Source organism: Boleophthalmus pectinirostris, unplaced genomic scaffold, assembly GCF_026225935.1.
Source record: "Boleophthalmus pectinirostris isolate CB_2022bp ecotype Guang Dong unplaced genomic scaffold, ASM2622593v1 HiC_scaffold_7, whole genome shotgun sequence".
Taxonomy (NCBI): domain Eukaryota; kingdom Metazoa; phylum Chordata; class Actinopteri; order Gobiiformes; family Gobiidae; genus Boleophthalmus; species Boleophthalmus pectinirostris.
This window is the reverse complement of record NW_026571473.1, coordinates 28112041-28127433: the sequence shown is the minus strand read 5'-3', so window position 1 is coordinate 28127433 and position 15393 is coordinate 28112041. Positions and strand designations below refer to the sequence as shown.

The 15393-nt window shown below is 36.5% G+C and overlaps 2 protein-coding genes across 2 annotated transcripts; one reads left to right on the top strand and one right to left on the bottom strand.

Annotated features, from left to right (window-relative positions):
- The first annotated feature begins 302 nt into the window (after positions 1 to 302).
- LOC110154835 (uridine-cytidine kinase 2-A-like) lies at positions 303 to 9338 on the top strand. Its single transcript, XM_020918882.2, has 7 exons — positions 303 to 482; positions 2966 to 3125; positions 3584 to 3680; positions 4146 to 4288; positions 4807 to 4904; positions 7510 to 7558; positions 8452 to 9338. Exons 1-7 carry the CDS (start codon positions 387 to 389, stop codon positions 8583 to 8585), a joined length of 777 nt encoding a protein of 258 aa, XP_020774541.1. The 5' UTR covers positions 303 to 386; the 3' UTR covers positions 8586 to 9338.
- Positions 9339 to 9518: 180 nt separating this feature from the next.
- Positions 9519 to 14002, bottom strand: aatf (apoptosis antagonizing transcription factor). Its single transcript, XM_055165070.1, has 3 exons — positions 13625 to 14002; positions 11409 to 11599; positions 9519 to 10731 (listed from the first exon to the last, which is right to left on the bottom strand). The coding sequence occupies exons 1-3, from the start codon at positions 13944 to 13946 to the stop codon at positions 9631 to 9633; spliced, it is 1614 nt and encodes a 537-aa protein (XP_055021045.1). The 5' UTR covers positions 13947 to 14002; the 3' UTR covers positions 9519 to 9630.
- Positions 14003 to 15393: the final 1391 nt, after the last annotated feature.

Sequence of the window (15393 nt, the reverse complement as noted above, 5' to 3'; positions counted from 1 at the left end):
TTATTATTATTATTTTTATTTTATTTTTTTACACGTAAATAAATATGGATAAAGATGTGTAAGTCATGTGTTTTTGTTTAATAAATATTTATACTGTGAATAAATCATAACAAAAAAGTTGGCATATAGGCAAAAGCATAGTTCTGTTTCTGATTCACAACAATATCCCTGGATCAAGCTACACACAGAATAAAGATGTAAATCCCATAAAACATCCATATATCAACCACACGCCATCTTCCACGCCAGCATCATCCTCTTTCATCTTTATTCCGAATGGGAGGAGCATGCACACAACCACCAGCGCAGCAGAGACAGACCAGACCACAGACAGACCAGAGCAGAGACACAAATCGAGGTACAGAGCAGAGCTGTACGTATGCAGCATGGCCGGCGACAGCGACACAAAGCCGGTGGAAACGACCGACAACCACCGGGTACCCTTCCTCATCGGGGTCTCCGGGGGCACAGCCAGTGGGAAGGTGCGATTTTTAATATTTTCTTTCAATCACAAAGAAAGGGTCCTTGTGGGAGCCTATTGTGATGAGCTGTTTACGTTGTATTTTTTCTCACTCAGTAGAAAGCTTGATCTAGGTCAAATCTTCTTTTTTCCATTGACACCCTGCTTAATAATGAATTTTTTAATTGTCATATCTATATATTTTAATTGATGTTAGAGACGCCGTGTCAAATCAGGTCAAGCATGCCACAACACGTCCCTCCAGAAAAGGGTCAAATGGATATAGGCTAACGTATTCATCTCATTTAAATACATGGCCTATGCCATTTTCTTTAACATATGGACGCGACTGTAAAATGTTATAAGGCAAAATTTATGTCAATGAAGACTTTATGTTAATTGGTACCAGCTGTGCAAAAATAGATCTTTTTTTTTTTTTCATAATTTTTTGGTCACAGAAAACAGGGGCCTATATGTCTGATTTAACTAAGCCTATGTCATAATATATGGCACTACAGTACAGTGATTTCATTTAAAAGTGCAAGCTTCACGTTTATGATGCAACATTGGGAATGGAAACCTATGAGCTGCCTATGACATATGGCCCTTCAAGATCATTCAAACCTCTATTTGGTCTAGACAGGGGATATTATATGGAGTATAAATGATAGTAACTGTTATGGCTATAATATAAAACTTAGTTTTGGATAGATTGGAAGATTCAATCGGAAGATTGGAGTCTTGCTTAATACAAGAGAGATAATACAAGTCTAGAATGTCGTTTTCAGAGGAAAATTGTGTGTGTGTATGTTTTTGTGGTCTCGTACTAGTCCTTACAAGGAGTAACCCTTTGAAAACTATTCAAACATTGTCCTTTTGTCTCAGTCTTTTTTCTCATTATGATAGCTGAAATGATTTTGATAGCTTCATTAGACTGTAGTAGAAATGTATCTGTTTTCTCCTCTGCTGTAATAAAACTGTGTATACAACTCATTTGTCACACATAAACATTTTTCATGGCCAATGCTGATTTAGAATCCTCTGCAACAGATAAGGTTTTGCTTATTTTCCTCAAATTATGTTATTTCAGTTCATTACAAACTCAAAGCCTTTTTAGTAGTGTAGTTATCTCTTCACATTAAAGTGTTAAAATAAAGCTTTATGCTTATTCTTTATGCAGCTGGTCAGCCAATACAAAACACAAAACATCGGCCTCTGCTGGAGATGTAAGGACATACAGTATAAGGCTGATAGCCGGTACACTAAAAAGTGCAAATAATGGCCCGATATATTAGACAACTGATATATCGGTCTGTCTCTAATAAAAATGAAGCCAGTACCAATATAATATTTTTACAACACAAGATTGATACTTTTTTAAAGCAACTCATCATCATCATCACTAATATTTTCTTCTATATAATGAATGTAGGAAATCAAACTGATGGAGATAAGCTACAGCTGTGGACACATTATTATTTACTGCGTTAAACTGTCATAGTTTTCTGTAGAACAGAGATGCAGTAGATTTTGTTGAGCAGCTGATTGGTTCATTCAGTGTGTGGGCTGTGGTTTTAGACAGCTGTTGGTGGGTTTGACTTCCTTTTGTTTGGTATTTTTCTTCCAATTGAGTAACTGCTTATCAGACCACCTGCTCACCAACAACAGGTCTAAATATCAAACCAGCTAAAGACAAGTTTATCTTTCACTCTGGAACATTTTGTCCTACAGCTGGCAGTTCAGATCAACACTGAATCTACTAACGTTAAAGACGGACACACTTAATTGCTTGTGGCCAACTTGAGTGTAGAACTATCAGTTTTGAATCTTCTAATCAGCCATGCATATCTCAAATTATTCAGGCTTGGATAAGCACAAAATGTAGCTGGAGTTATTGGTTCTCGTCACACATTATTTGAAACTTTGACACAGAAAAAAATGTTAATGCCCGAAATCATGAAAGAAAACAAAACATACTCTCTTGTTGTTTTTTTATTAACAAGCAAAAGCATGGATGTCATTCATCTCTTGAGTGGTGTCGTTAGAGAAATGTTTAGAATTTTTAAATGTTCCCTATCTAACTTTTATGGTGAGGTGTCCGCTACCATAATTTGAGCATAAGTATTGATAATGCAAAAAAATCACATGAATAGGACAAAATTTGAGCTAGAAAATTTTTGAGCTTCATTAGAATGAATATGGGTCCTTATGTTAACTTAACGAAAGTATTATTATGTAGTTTGTTTTTTGTCTTGTGACAACACAGATCTATAATTACTATATTACTATAATTACTATTCTCACTATGAACAGGGTCACTTCTCCACAGATCTGGCATGCAACTTGGCCTGGTAGTATCACCTGCTTGTCCCCACCAAAATGCACAAGTTAAATGCCAGTAAAAGAATGACATCTCCATGACCCCCACCAGAAAAAGTGGCATAGTGCACCTTTAAATCATCATAATGCATTCCTGGTTCTTATTTTGTATTTTTTGTGCTACAGTCCTCCGTTTGCAATAAGATCATGGAGCTGCTGGGACAGAATGAGATTGACCATCACCAGAGACAGGTGGCCATCCTCAGCCAGGACTGTTTCTACAGAGTTCTGACCCCAGAGCAGAAATCCAAGGCCTTAAAGGGACAGTTCAACTTTGATCACCCAGGTAAAAACAACACACTCACTTCTTCAAGACACTTCACTATTATAGTCCAGTAATATTGGCATCCTTTTGGTATCAGTACTTTTGACAGCCTAGTTCACACCACATTAAAACCGGTATTAAACTGGGACAAAACCTGGAACTAAACCAAGACTAGACCTGGACTAGAAGATGAAAACGGTGTAAATCATGACTGAACTGGGACCAGTTCAGTACCAAACCAAGAAAAGTGCGAACGAACATTTGAAGAGTTATCTTATAGCTTAATAAAAATGGTTAAGGTTAAACAACATTAGGGCAATTCATTCCTTTTGCTAAACACTGCAAAAGGACATGTGTTTAGCACCAGATTAGTAGCAGTAGTGAGGAATTTCTGAAAAAAAATACAAATAAAAAATATGCATGGCAATGAAGGGTGCAGCATCACTAAATTTAGACCTAATGACTCTGTCTTTTCTCAGATGCTTTTGATAATGAACTCATCATTTCAACTCTGTGCGACATCAAAGCGGGGAAATCTGTTCATATACCCGTCTATGACTTTGTGAGCCACTCCAGGTAAATGTCTTGAATCTGCTATAAGATGCATACATGAGGGGAGTATTACAATAATGATATTCAGACTATATTATGTAAATGCAAATGTGTTAGAACATGTCTTTAAATGTATACTCAGAGCCTCAGGTTTTTATCAGACAATTGCAAGTACAGAAATATCACTTCATAATCTTATTTGGAAGTTTACACCATGCCTTTTCATTGTTTGTTTGCTTTTTTGCCATTTTCATTTTTACTCAGCTTGTTTTGGTGTTATGTACTCAATATACAAATGTTTGCATACCTCCAAAACAACATTCACAATATAATGTGTTTTTTTCTGTTATCTGCCCATCTCTTCTTCAAAGTTATTTCATTGTCAAAAATTCCGTACACACGATTTGGTGGGTGGGACTTAGTCAATGTAATTACATGTAATGCCATGAAAGGTTAGCCTTATTTGTGAGTATGTGTTTGGTGTTACAGGAAGCAGGAGACTGTGACTGTGTACCCCGCTGATGTGGTTCTCTTTGAGGGCATCCTCATGTTTTACTCTCAGGAGATCAGGGACCTGTTCCAGATGAAGCTGTTTGTGGACACTGACGCTGACACTCGCCTCTCCAGAAGAGGTACTAATATACAACTATTAGCCGTAACATGAATACCTCCGTCTATGTGCTGTGGTGCCTTGGGTAGGAGTTGCTTGTTCTCCTCTTGTTTGAGTGGGTTTTGTCACAAACCAGTTTTAGGATCTCAAAGATGAGTCCCTGATGGCAGTAGTCTCCTTTTTCAACTGAAGAAATGGCCTATTCTAGTGACCTCTCCTGTAATTTGGTCTGAGGTTTCACTTTCTTGTCACCATATGGATAGGTGTTTGATGGCATAGTGTGGAATATTCTTGTCAAAGTAATAACATTTCAGTGGAAACAAGCAGTTATCCATCAGAGAAGTTATATAGTGTTCCTTTAAGATTTCTATATCAAGACTTTCTTCGTTAGTCTACATTAACTATGCATACTCTGGTGAAGGTTAGTGATGACGCTTGAAGTGTAAAAATGCCCTTAAACAGAATGTGCATAGGTGGAATCTGGACCAGAAACCTGTTGTCACGAGTGCATTTTTACAATTTCATTATTTCTCGCTGTAGTTCTGCGGGACATCAGCGAACGAGGACGAGACTTGGAGAGCGTTTTGGCGCAGTATATTACATTTGTGAAGCCTGCATTTGAAGAGTTCTGTCTCCCTGTGAGTACATGTAAATAATATGTGAAATGCTGAAATTTCAGATGGAGGAGGCACTAATTAAATATATTCCAACAGGAAGGTTAAACACATTTTTTTGTTTGTAATAGGTTACTTTTAACTAATAGCATAATCCGATATATATCAGTTTCAATAATCAAGATACTGATAAATGCATTTTGTTATTTTACAGAAGTGTTAATTTGTGATCTATACTCCAATTAAAGATACATTTGTAGGCCTTCATATGGATTTTAAATACTAAATATCAGATTGTGCAAATATTGGTAATCGGCCACAGTAGCAAAGCCAAATATCAGATATCGGTAACAGCTCAAAAAATCCATATTGGACGTTCCCTACGGATAGCCAGTGAAAACAAAATGAGAATTGAGTTTATGTATACTAAAAACAATTTTAAAACACAACAAAGATATGATTTAAATTTTCTCTCTCTCTCTCTCTCTCTCTCTCTCTCTCTCTCTCTCTCTCTCTCTCTCTCTCTCTCTCTCTCTCTCTCTCTCTCTCTCTCTCTCTCTCTCTCTCTCTCTCTCTCTCTCTCTCTCTCTCTCTCTCTCTCTCTCTCTCTCTCTCTCTCTCTCTCTCTATCTCTCTCTATATATATATATATATATATATATATATATATATATATATATATATATATATATATATATATATACAACAAACTTGCTGTGTAATAGGCCTATTTCAACTAAGGGCATGACTATTTTTGCACTTTTGTGGTTATAGTACTCACATATTGTGCAATAATTTATCAGCCAATATTTACAGGCACACTTCTGATAGATTGGCATCATACCTGTTATTATATTATGCTGTTTTATGATCTATGTTATAATGTTGTAAACAGACCTGGAGTTGTGTTTTGTTTCATTCACATGTTTAGCACACAAACCCTGCATATTTAGGTGAATTCTTCTCTCAAATGCAAAACGCTCCACCTTGTGATGTCATGTGGTAATATAAGACATGCTCCGCTGTGTTTTAAACTCCCTACACCTTCAGTAGAATCATTTCGATTTGGTTCATTAACAAACAAAAGTTGGTTCCACAACCTCTTCCTCTTCCCACTAGTAGCTGTATATAGTGGTTATCATTTCCATAGTTGTCAATGTTAAGGTGATTCCTCCAATATACTGTTAGAACTGCATTACTATTAGGGATGTAACAGTAACCGAAATATCGTGATATCACGTCGTCAAAGTTCTCGCAATAATATAGTGGACCATCACAATATATCGAATTACAAGTGTCTCTGCTTAAATTAAGAGTTATGGTGCAGCAATACACAAAAAAGACAGAGGGAACTACATAGACCATGATCCTTTGCTCCATTTCAGTGCAGACTACAAGAAGAAATAACAGTTATAAACACTTTAAGTCTTAGTTCTTTGAATTAAGTCTTGTCAAGGCATTTTAAGAGAAAGTAACACATTAACAGTTTTAGCTGTTTAGCGTCCATAAAATATCGCAATAAATATCGTACTTTGACGAAAATATCAGAGAGATTTGGATATTGTTACATCCCTAATCGTGAGCTTTCCCATGATATTGCAATAAATATTGTCCCGTGAGCTTCATACCGTGACAATATCTTATTGTGAGACTTGGATATCGTTACACACCTAATTACTATACACAATTAGTCATTTCTGTTTACTGACGCTGAAACCTCACTCTCTTACCCAAAACATACTACAGATCTCCATGAACAGTTGTTAGTCAAGGTCAGTTAAATACAATCAATTCAATCATTGTGTCCTTAGGCAAGACACTTCATCCACATTGCCTAGTATGAAAGTGGTGTGTGTGTGAGTGATGGTGGTGGTCGGCGGGACCGATGGTGCCGAGTGGCATGGCAGCCGCGCTTCTGTCAGTGTGCCCCAGGGCAGCTGTGGCTACAATAGTAGCTTACCATCACCAGGGTATAGAGTGAATGAATAATGCTGAATGAATGAATGCTGAATGAATAATGCTGAATAATGCTCTGTAAAGCGTCTTTGGGGACAGAAAAAAATGTCTGTGAAAGCGCTACATAAAGAAAGACTTACTCAGACATACACGCACGCACGCGCGCACACACACACACTTTACACCTCAACTGCTGTGGCGTTGTATGCATTTGTATTGTACTGTTCTGTATTGTTCTTAGTGTATTGTCCAGTCCTGTCTAATGTCTGTATGCTTGTTGTATGTTGCAAATTTTTAAAAAATGCTTTGGATCATTTCAGGCCTGGAATTGCCAATCTCTACTGAACAAAAGGTAAAAGGTTGTACTTTGAAACTGCGGCTTCATGGAGACAGGTTAATAATAAAGGGTTACTCAAACATGTGTGAATGAAACAGAACACAACTCCAGGTATGTTTTTGAGTAGGAAACATTATAACATGGCACTAGAGTCAATTTCACATAATACAAAACCTTTTTAAATATTGTCAAAAAGATTGTAATTTTTGGCAGTATTACCCATGCTCAGAACTCCAAACTACCCTCCACCTCCAATTTAATCTCTACATATGTACTCTATACCACTATATCATTGAATGTGTCTGAACAACTCCTCATGGTGCTTTGTTTTTCCAGACTAAGAAATATGCAGATGTGATCATACCAAGGGGAGCTGATAACCTTGGTGAGTGGCTATTTGTTTCTAGGAAAACTTGAAATGTTCTTCATATATCTAAAGTCTGAGGAAGCGCTGTAGATACTGGTGTCCCTGTGCTATTATGAAGGCCACAGAAGAGATGGAGACAACACAGCTTTGGCTACGACCATTAAGAGAAAATATTTAGGTGCTTGTAGTTCTGTACTTTGTAAATCATGGTGTAAGTTAAGTTAAATTTTGATAGCAAATGGCATCTACAAATTGAAATTGCAAACCTCTTTTTAACTAAATTATTCTTTTATTATCCTTTCTTCAGTAATGGCTTTTTCCAGCTGGTCCACATTTTGGTCAAACAAAATATTAATTCTGTTTAGGATGTCGACTACTGCGTACATTTTTCTGAAATAGTTTTTAAAAGTTGGATTATTGCTTGGCTATGGTTGCTTTGAAAAGACTAATTTCAGTGATGGAAAGAGTACTGCAAATGTGTACAAAGAAAAAAGTTACATGGCTAAAAAAAATAATTTTGGCAGCATTCTAGATCAGTATTTTATATACATCAAACAGTTTAAAGTTTGAAACAAGTAAATTAGTGTATTCTGTCATCTTTGGTCAATCAACACACACGATGCAGTGCTGTTATGTGTTTGAAGGTTTAGAAAGGAGCAAGGAGTGCTGAGTATTGTACCTAAATCTGTATGATTACACAGTGTCATAATGTGATAATTTGTTAAGTCAGTAAATTACAGGGTCTGCAGGAGACATTTTTCATGTTCTATTTATGTGAGGGAAGGGTGGGTCATCATCAGACTATTTCTACTACTATAGATACAGTTTATTGTAGAGTGAATTTAAAAGTATTGAAAGTATTACCAAATGGTGATTAGCTCTTTAACCCATCATATCCTTTATCTGTGCAGTTGCCATAAATCTGATTGTGCAGCACATCCAGGACATCCTGAATGGAGGTTTGACCAAACGTTTGAATGGATGGATCAGTGGTTATGGGACAAAGCAGCAGCAGAGCATGGAGTCCAGCAGCCGGCCCCACTGAGCTAAGCCTATTTGACAGACAGGGGGCAGTGCTGCGCAGCAGGTCTCTCATGAGTTTGAAAACTGGTCAGATGGGGCAAGAATTCTGCAGTAAAGATGATTTATTGTGTTTGGACTGAGTGACTGAAAAAGGGTATATTTTGATTTACTGTACATGATTACATACATGTGTTGAGATAGTTCTGAATGTGAAGTTGAACCAACACTAGAAGCCTTTTCAGAAGCATCTTTCAAATGGTTGCCTCAGCACTGAAATGCCCAGTGCCTAAAACTACTTGAAGCTTCAACTATTCAATAATCCAGCAGCGCTCTCTCCGCCTTATTCAAGTTCACTCTGTGAGCCAAACTCAATGCAACACGCTCTGTGCAGCAAGGAGCAGTCAATAGATTGGGATTGTTCAGGTTATCTAGTAGTACTGTCTGTTTGCTTTGTCTTGTGCAAATTTAAGTTATTTAATAATGAAACAACCAATTCTCACCTCAATCAGATATCTGACATTGTCGCCAAAGAATCGCGCAGTTCTTTTGTGTTTGATCTAAAATAACATTTTGTGAAACCACAACAGTATTTACTTTGACTCAAACCTTCAGATGCAAGTTTCATGAAAAGATTATGTTAAAAGCAGAAAGGTACCTAGGACTGTTCTTCAGTTTCCTGTGTACATTTGTACATAATGTTCTCAGGTATGGTTTGAGTTGTGCTGTTCAGAGAACTGTATTTACTAAATATGTTACATATTGTCTATCACTGTCCTCGTTAAAGCTGAGGGCTTTTTGTCTTCTTTCAAAATAAATAATTTAAAAAATGAATGCATTTCTAAGCAATGTGATCATACTTGATGCTATTCTGCTTATCTTTATGGAAATATTGACATTAAAAATATAAAATAATTTTCTGGGTCCTTTATCTGCATTAAAAATATCACAAGCACAATTTTGGCTTATGCATTATCAAGAGTTTATATGAATTAAGCATGATAATGTGTATCCTAATTTATATTTACACACACACATATATACACATACACAGTTAGATTCATCTGAGGTCACTCCCTGGTGGTTGCATTCTGTCCAAAAAGCCCTCTGTACAGTTCACTCTTGGCTTCATCCGTCATTGCACTGTGATCCATAGGAGCCATGAAGTTGACCAGCTTACTGTGAACGTGGTACCTGACTTTCCGCCCTTTACTTGCCTTGGTATCCACTTTCTTCTTTATCTTACTCCTCAGCTTCTGTATTGCCAACCACTGCCTGCCCATGGCCACTTGGTCATTGGGGTCGGCCGCACTAGTTTTGCGTTCAATAAGCTCTCTCAATAACTGATGGTAAAAATCATCATCATCAAAAATGTCCTCATCAACGTCTTTGAGATGAGAGTTTGTTTTTAGTTGTTTCTCAGGCTCCTCTCTAATGATTTCACTTTCGGATGTCAGTGCACCTTTTTTTCCCATGACCTTATATTCTGATCGGCGAGTTTGCGTGCGCTTTATTAGTCTCTCTTTATCCATAAGCACTTGTTCAATTTGGGTAAGTATGTTTCTTTCAAATGCACCAAAAGATTTGCTGGTTTTACCCATGGTTAACCTGGTTTTGTCATGCCACTTTTGGAGAGTTGTGTTTTGGTAAGGTGTGAAAACCGCAAAACGTTTGGCCATCAAATCTGGATATTCTGCCATTTCTAGTTTACGTTTTTGTAGCTTCTTACTATTTAGTTCAATTTCGCAATCTTCTTCATCACTTAGAATTTCCTCGTTTTGTTCCCCCAAACTGATCGCTCTTGTATCTGCATTTTGTACAAGAAGTTCATCGTGTAACTCCAGTAATGATCTCTGGAGAGCTTTCAGTGCTTTGTGTGAATTTTTCAGAGCTCCAGCGAATTCTGCGTTTTTCTTGAATTCTGGAAAGGTCAAAGGTTGAGGGAGCTGATTGGCGGAAAGGAGAGCTTTCTGAAATTTGATTCGTCCCTCTAGAAGCAGGTCCCACAGAGCGAGTTGGTTCTTCACGGCCTTGCCTTTCTCTACTTCCTCGTTGACTTGAGAAAATGTGCGCACGGTGGAGTTGTCGTAGTCTTGTTCCATGTCATCCTCCTCACGGCTTTCCTCTTCGTCGCTTTCTTCTTCACTTTCCTCGCCACTTTCTTCCTCATCCTAAAAGAAATCATTAAATTAGTTAACTTATACAATGAGGTCTTTTATCACATACACAGATGTCTAAATAGGTCAAATAAAATATCCTTTCTAAAATGTGTGTCTTTTTGTCTCTTTGTTTTTCCCAAACAATATGTGAAGAAGGAAAAAAAATTACATTGATACTGTTTTAATGAGGGGGTGGTGTGTTCAGTGAATTGCCAGAATGCAACCAGGGGAAGAGCAGCGATCAGTGGGTCTGCTGTGGGATCGGAGGCAAATGAAACGAGAAACACAGAAAACAGTGCGTGTTTCTGACAGGAGGGGGCTGTGGCATCACTATGGTGGCTCTCTGTGATGTTGGGTCATCGTCCAATGGAACACCCCTATACTTTACTTACTGAACTGGTGGAAATAAAAGTTTGTTTAGTTTTATTACATTTGAATAAAATGTTGTTTATTTCTATTATTTATTAATCATTGCATCCAGCCAATGAAAACTTTGGCCCCTACATTGGCCCCTACATTGGCCCCTACATTGGCCCCTACATTGGCCCCTACATTGGCCCCTACATTGGGCTCTATATTGGGCTCTATATTGGAGGGATAATTAATTCATACATTGCCCACCCATCCAAGATAATCATTTGGGGGTGTACTGAGAGTTACACTAACAGTACTAGTAACAAACAGCTTACCTCCTCTTCCTCTTCCCCCTCACTCACTCCTAAGTCATCCATGCCCTTTGTCAGTTTGTGGAAGTCCACTCCTTTACAAAAAGCCACTTCAGAGTTGTTTAGATTATGATCATCGTCATTTACATCTTCATCTGATTCTTGAAGCGCTTCTTCTGATTCTTCCTCCTCTTCAACCTCCTCCTGTTCATCATCTTGAAAAGGACAAATTATTCATGCATTATTCCAGTCATTACTGCTTGCAATTAAAACACCATAATAGGGATGTTACCTCTAAATACATAAATTAATGTGTAAATATGGCCAAATCATGTACATTTTCCTATGCCCATGTATGGTAAATGGTCAGTGGTCACATATTTAACTAGCTTTTCCACCTTCAAGGCACTCAAAGCACTTTCCAACAAGGAACCCCTCACCCTTCCACAAACACATTCACACACCAGTGTACGCAGACACTGGGGGCAAGTTGGGTTAAGTGTTTTGCCCAAAGACACAACGACAGCATTCATCTGTGGAAGGTGTAATGGCACCGCCAACCTGTGGGTCAGTGGATCTAATCACTAATGATGTTTTTTTTATGTCTTAGTATAGTTAAAAGGTGCACTTTGAAACTTGCTTCTTTCTTATTGCTTTCCTGGAATGTTTCATTGTTCAGCATTAAGCTAATCTATCTCCATGGAAACAACAAGCATATGTTGACAACCCAGCTCACAGTAAGAAAACCTGAACAGATGGTTGAGCAATATGTTTTATATACCATATTGTGGAATATTTTAGGCAAAGTAATAACATCTCCAAGAAAGACAACCAAGTAGTGGTTCGGGCCTTCTGTTAGAAAAGTTACGCGGAGCACCTTCAAAACATAATTGGGTCATTCCATGCCATTTCATCAAATTTCCAGAAAATCTCACACATCGTGTTTTTTTTATTATTTTTAAACATTTACCAGCTGGTCCCTTACTATGACGTACCAACCCTGTGAAATTTTAGTAATTTTCAATCAATACTTTAAGTTACAGCTCATTTAGTGAGGGAAGTATGTGTCAATTTACGGGTCAAAAATCACGTCATTTTTTTCTCGCCTGTTTTCATAGGTCAATATCTCAGTAAGTATCAAACATACAGGGCGGAAATTTTGTATGCTTGTGCTCCGCTACACTGTGTTCAAATAACATCGATCAAAAGTTTGGTATCTCAACTCATTGTCATTTTATATTAACTTAAAAATTAAGAAAAAAAAAAAAAAAAAACGTGTTCATTTCCGTGGCATACCATTTTTAGACCCTTTTAAACCCACTTGTAGGTGTAGTAGATTCTTACATTTTTTTGAAAATATAAAAAAATGGTAAATAAAAGATATGTACCAGGACTGTTAAAAGAAATCACCAAATGTTGAAAATTTAAAATAGGTTATGTGTGAGGGTCCTGTTAAAAACAAGAAAACGCAACATGGTCCAATTTTCACATGTAATTTATGGCATGTGGGTAGTAATAATTTTTCTTTGAAAGACCAGAAAAAGACCTTTCATATGACACCAAATATATGTATTTTATGAAGCTCCTTCAATTTTTTAATTGTATCTTGAACATTCGCATTTAACACAATGACACGAGAATTTGGTGATTTCTTTTAACAGTTCAGGTACATATCTTGATTCTCAAAAAAATGTAAGGGTCTACTACACCTACAAGTAGGTTTAAAAAGGGGCTAAACATGGTACGCCACGGAAATGAATTTTTTCTTTTCATTTTTAAGTTCATATAAAATGACAATGATTTGAGATACCAAACTTTCGACAGATGTTATTTGAACACAGAGTAGAGGAGCACAAGCCTACAAAATTTCAGCCCTCTGTGTGTGATACTTACAGAGATGTCGATCTGTGAAAACGGCCGAGAAAAAAATAACGCGATTTTGCACCCTTAAACTGACACATACTCCCCTCACTAAATGAGCTGTAACTTAAAAAGTAATGATCGAAAATGACTAAAACTTCACAGGGTTGGTACATGATAATAAGGGACTATTTGTTTGTTTTTTTCAACACTTTTTGAGATCGAAGTGCGTGGGCCTTTTGTTGAAATGGAGTGGAATGACCCAATTTGTATGAAATTCACCCTCTAAATCAGATTTCAGACAATGCTGTTAAAAAGTTATGTATCTTATAAAATATAAATCATTGACAACACTTTAGAAGAGAAGGAATTTGCCTTACCATCATCCCCTTCACCCTCTTCCTCATCATCTTCAACATCAACATCATCATCATCGTCGTCATCCTCCATGTCCCGCTTCAGTTGTTTTCGGGACACCGCCTTGCCCGCATACCTCCTGTCCGTGTCTGATAGCAGAGAGGCGGCGTGTTTCCTCAGCGCGCTCGGTCTCCCGTCTCCATCGTCCTCCTCCTCGTCTTCATCTTCGTCAAACTTTTCTATCACCCGGGCTTTAGTTTCCTCGTCGCCATCGTCTTCGGGATCAATGAATTTCGGCTGTGGGTTAAGTAAATCCTCCAACTGCTGAGAAAATGAGCCGGACATGGTGGTTATTATAAATTTCACACGTGCGTTGCTCCGGCAGGACTGCAGCAGAAGGAGATGACGTCGGTAAAGAGCGACAAACTACACTCTCGGTTAAACCATGGATCTGGGTTAAACCCACAAAATTGACTGTTAGGGAAACATATTGCCTGTTACTAGTTAATTTGGCGGTACTAAACAATTCCTTTCCCAAGCCAGTTAAAAGAGATTATATTCTTAAAAGGAACTTTGAAATGAAAGATATTAAAATAATCAGAACTAAATATCTTTCCTTTCCAGTTCCACCTAAAGTAAAGGAGATACAGTTTAAAATTTTGAATAATATTTATCCAACCAATGAATTCCTAAAACAAAAATTCAAATTCGAAACAGGTAAATTTGTGTTCTGTGACACAGGGGAAGAAGACCTGGAACATCTTTTCTTTTCTTGTACTTTGGTACAACAATTTTGGTTTGATTTTCATTCATTGCTTCAGTCCAGGGGAGTTAAATTTGCCCCCCTAACAATAAAAGAAATTTAATTTGGTGTATTAAGAGAAGATAAAAGGAAGGAATTTGGAATTCATAATTTATTACTCTTAGGAAATTTTTTTATTCACAAATGTCGATGTTTTAAGGTAAATCCAAATATAACGTACTTTAGTAATGACCTAAGAATTTTTGTTGATTCATTGAACCTGATTGAAAAAAGAGAAGCTGGGTTTCTTGTATCTTTTTTAAATGATGCCAATTTGTTCCTTTGATTACATGCTTTAGAATTTGCCCCCATGGTTCATTCGTGAATGTATTCTTGTTTACATTTTTCTTCACAACTGCAATTTGTTTTTGTTTTTTTTGTTGTTTTTTTCTTACTCGGTTTGGATGTGAATTTTGTATGGTGCTTTTTCGTTTGTATCTGGGAAGTATTAATAAAAAATTTTAAAAAAGTTAATTTGGCGGAAGTAGGATATGTTGTACTCTAGTAATTCTCCTGGACTGAGACAACTTTGCATTGAAGGGGTTGAATTTTGTGATTCAAAGTGCAATAACACTTTTTTATATATATATATAATTTGTCAAATTTAAGGGATTGGATACCCAGCACATCCACAATAAAACAGACTTAACTAAACATGCATACAGAAAAAAATAAAATAAAATAATAATAATAATAATAATAATAAATAAGTAAATAATAATAATAATAATAATGATAATAATACCAAAAAAAAGAAATTACACATTAACAATAACACATTTTTGAGATGTTCCTTACTAAATAATTCCTTACTAAACAATTCCTTTCCCAAGCCAGTTAAAATAGATTATATATATATATATATAAAAATATCTTATATATAAGATATATATATATATATATATATATATATATATATATATATATATATATATATATATATATATATATATATATATATATATATATATATATATATGCTTTAGGTGA

Excerpts from the sequence above, each read along its gene's own strand:
- LOC110154835 (XM_020918882.2), top strand. The coding sequence starts at position 387 with ATGGCCGGCGACAGCGACACAAAGCCGGTGGAAACGACCGACAACCAC. Across the intron at positions 4,905-7,509 it reads TTGAAGAGTTCTGTCTCCCT|ACTAAGAAATATGCAGATGT; the intron begins GTGAGTACATGT and ends TTGTTTTTCCAG. Across the intron at positions 7,559-8,451 it reads AAGGGGAGCTGATAACCTTG|TTGCCATAAATCTGATTGTG; the intron begins GTGAGTGGCTAT and ends TTATCTGTGCAG.
- aatf (XM_055165070.1), bottom strand. The coding sequence starts at position 13,946 with ATGTCCGGCTCATTTTCTCAGCAGTTGGAGGATTTACTTAACCCACAG. Across the intron at positions 11,600-13,624 it reads AGAGGGTGAAGGGGATGATG|ATGATGAACAGGAGGAGGTT; the intron begins GTAAGGCAAATT and ends GTCCTTTTCAAG. Across the intron at positions 10,732-11,408 it reads AGGGGGAAGAGGAAGAGGAG|GATGAGGAAGAAAGTGGCGA; the intron begins GTAAGCTGTTTG and ends GATTTCTTTTAG.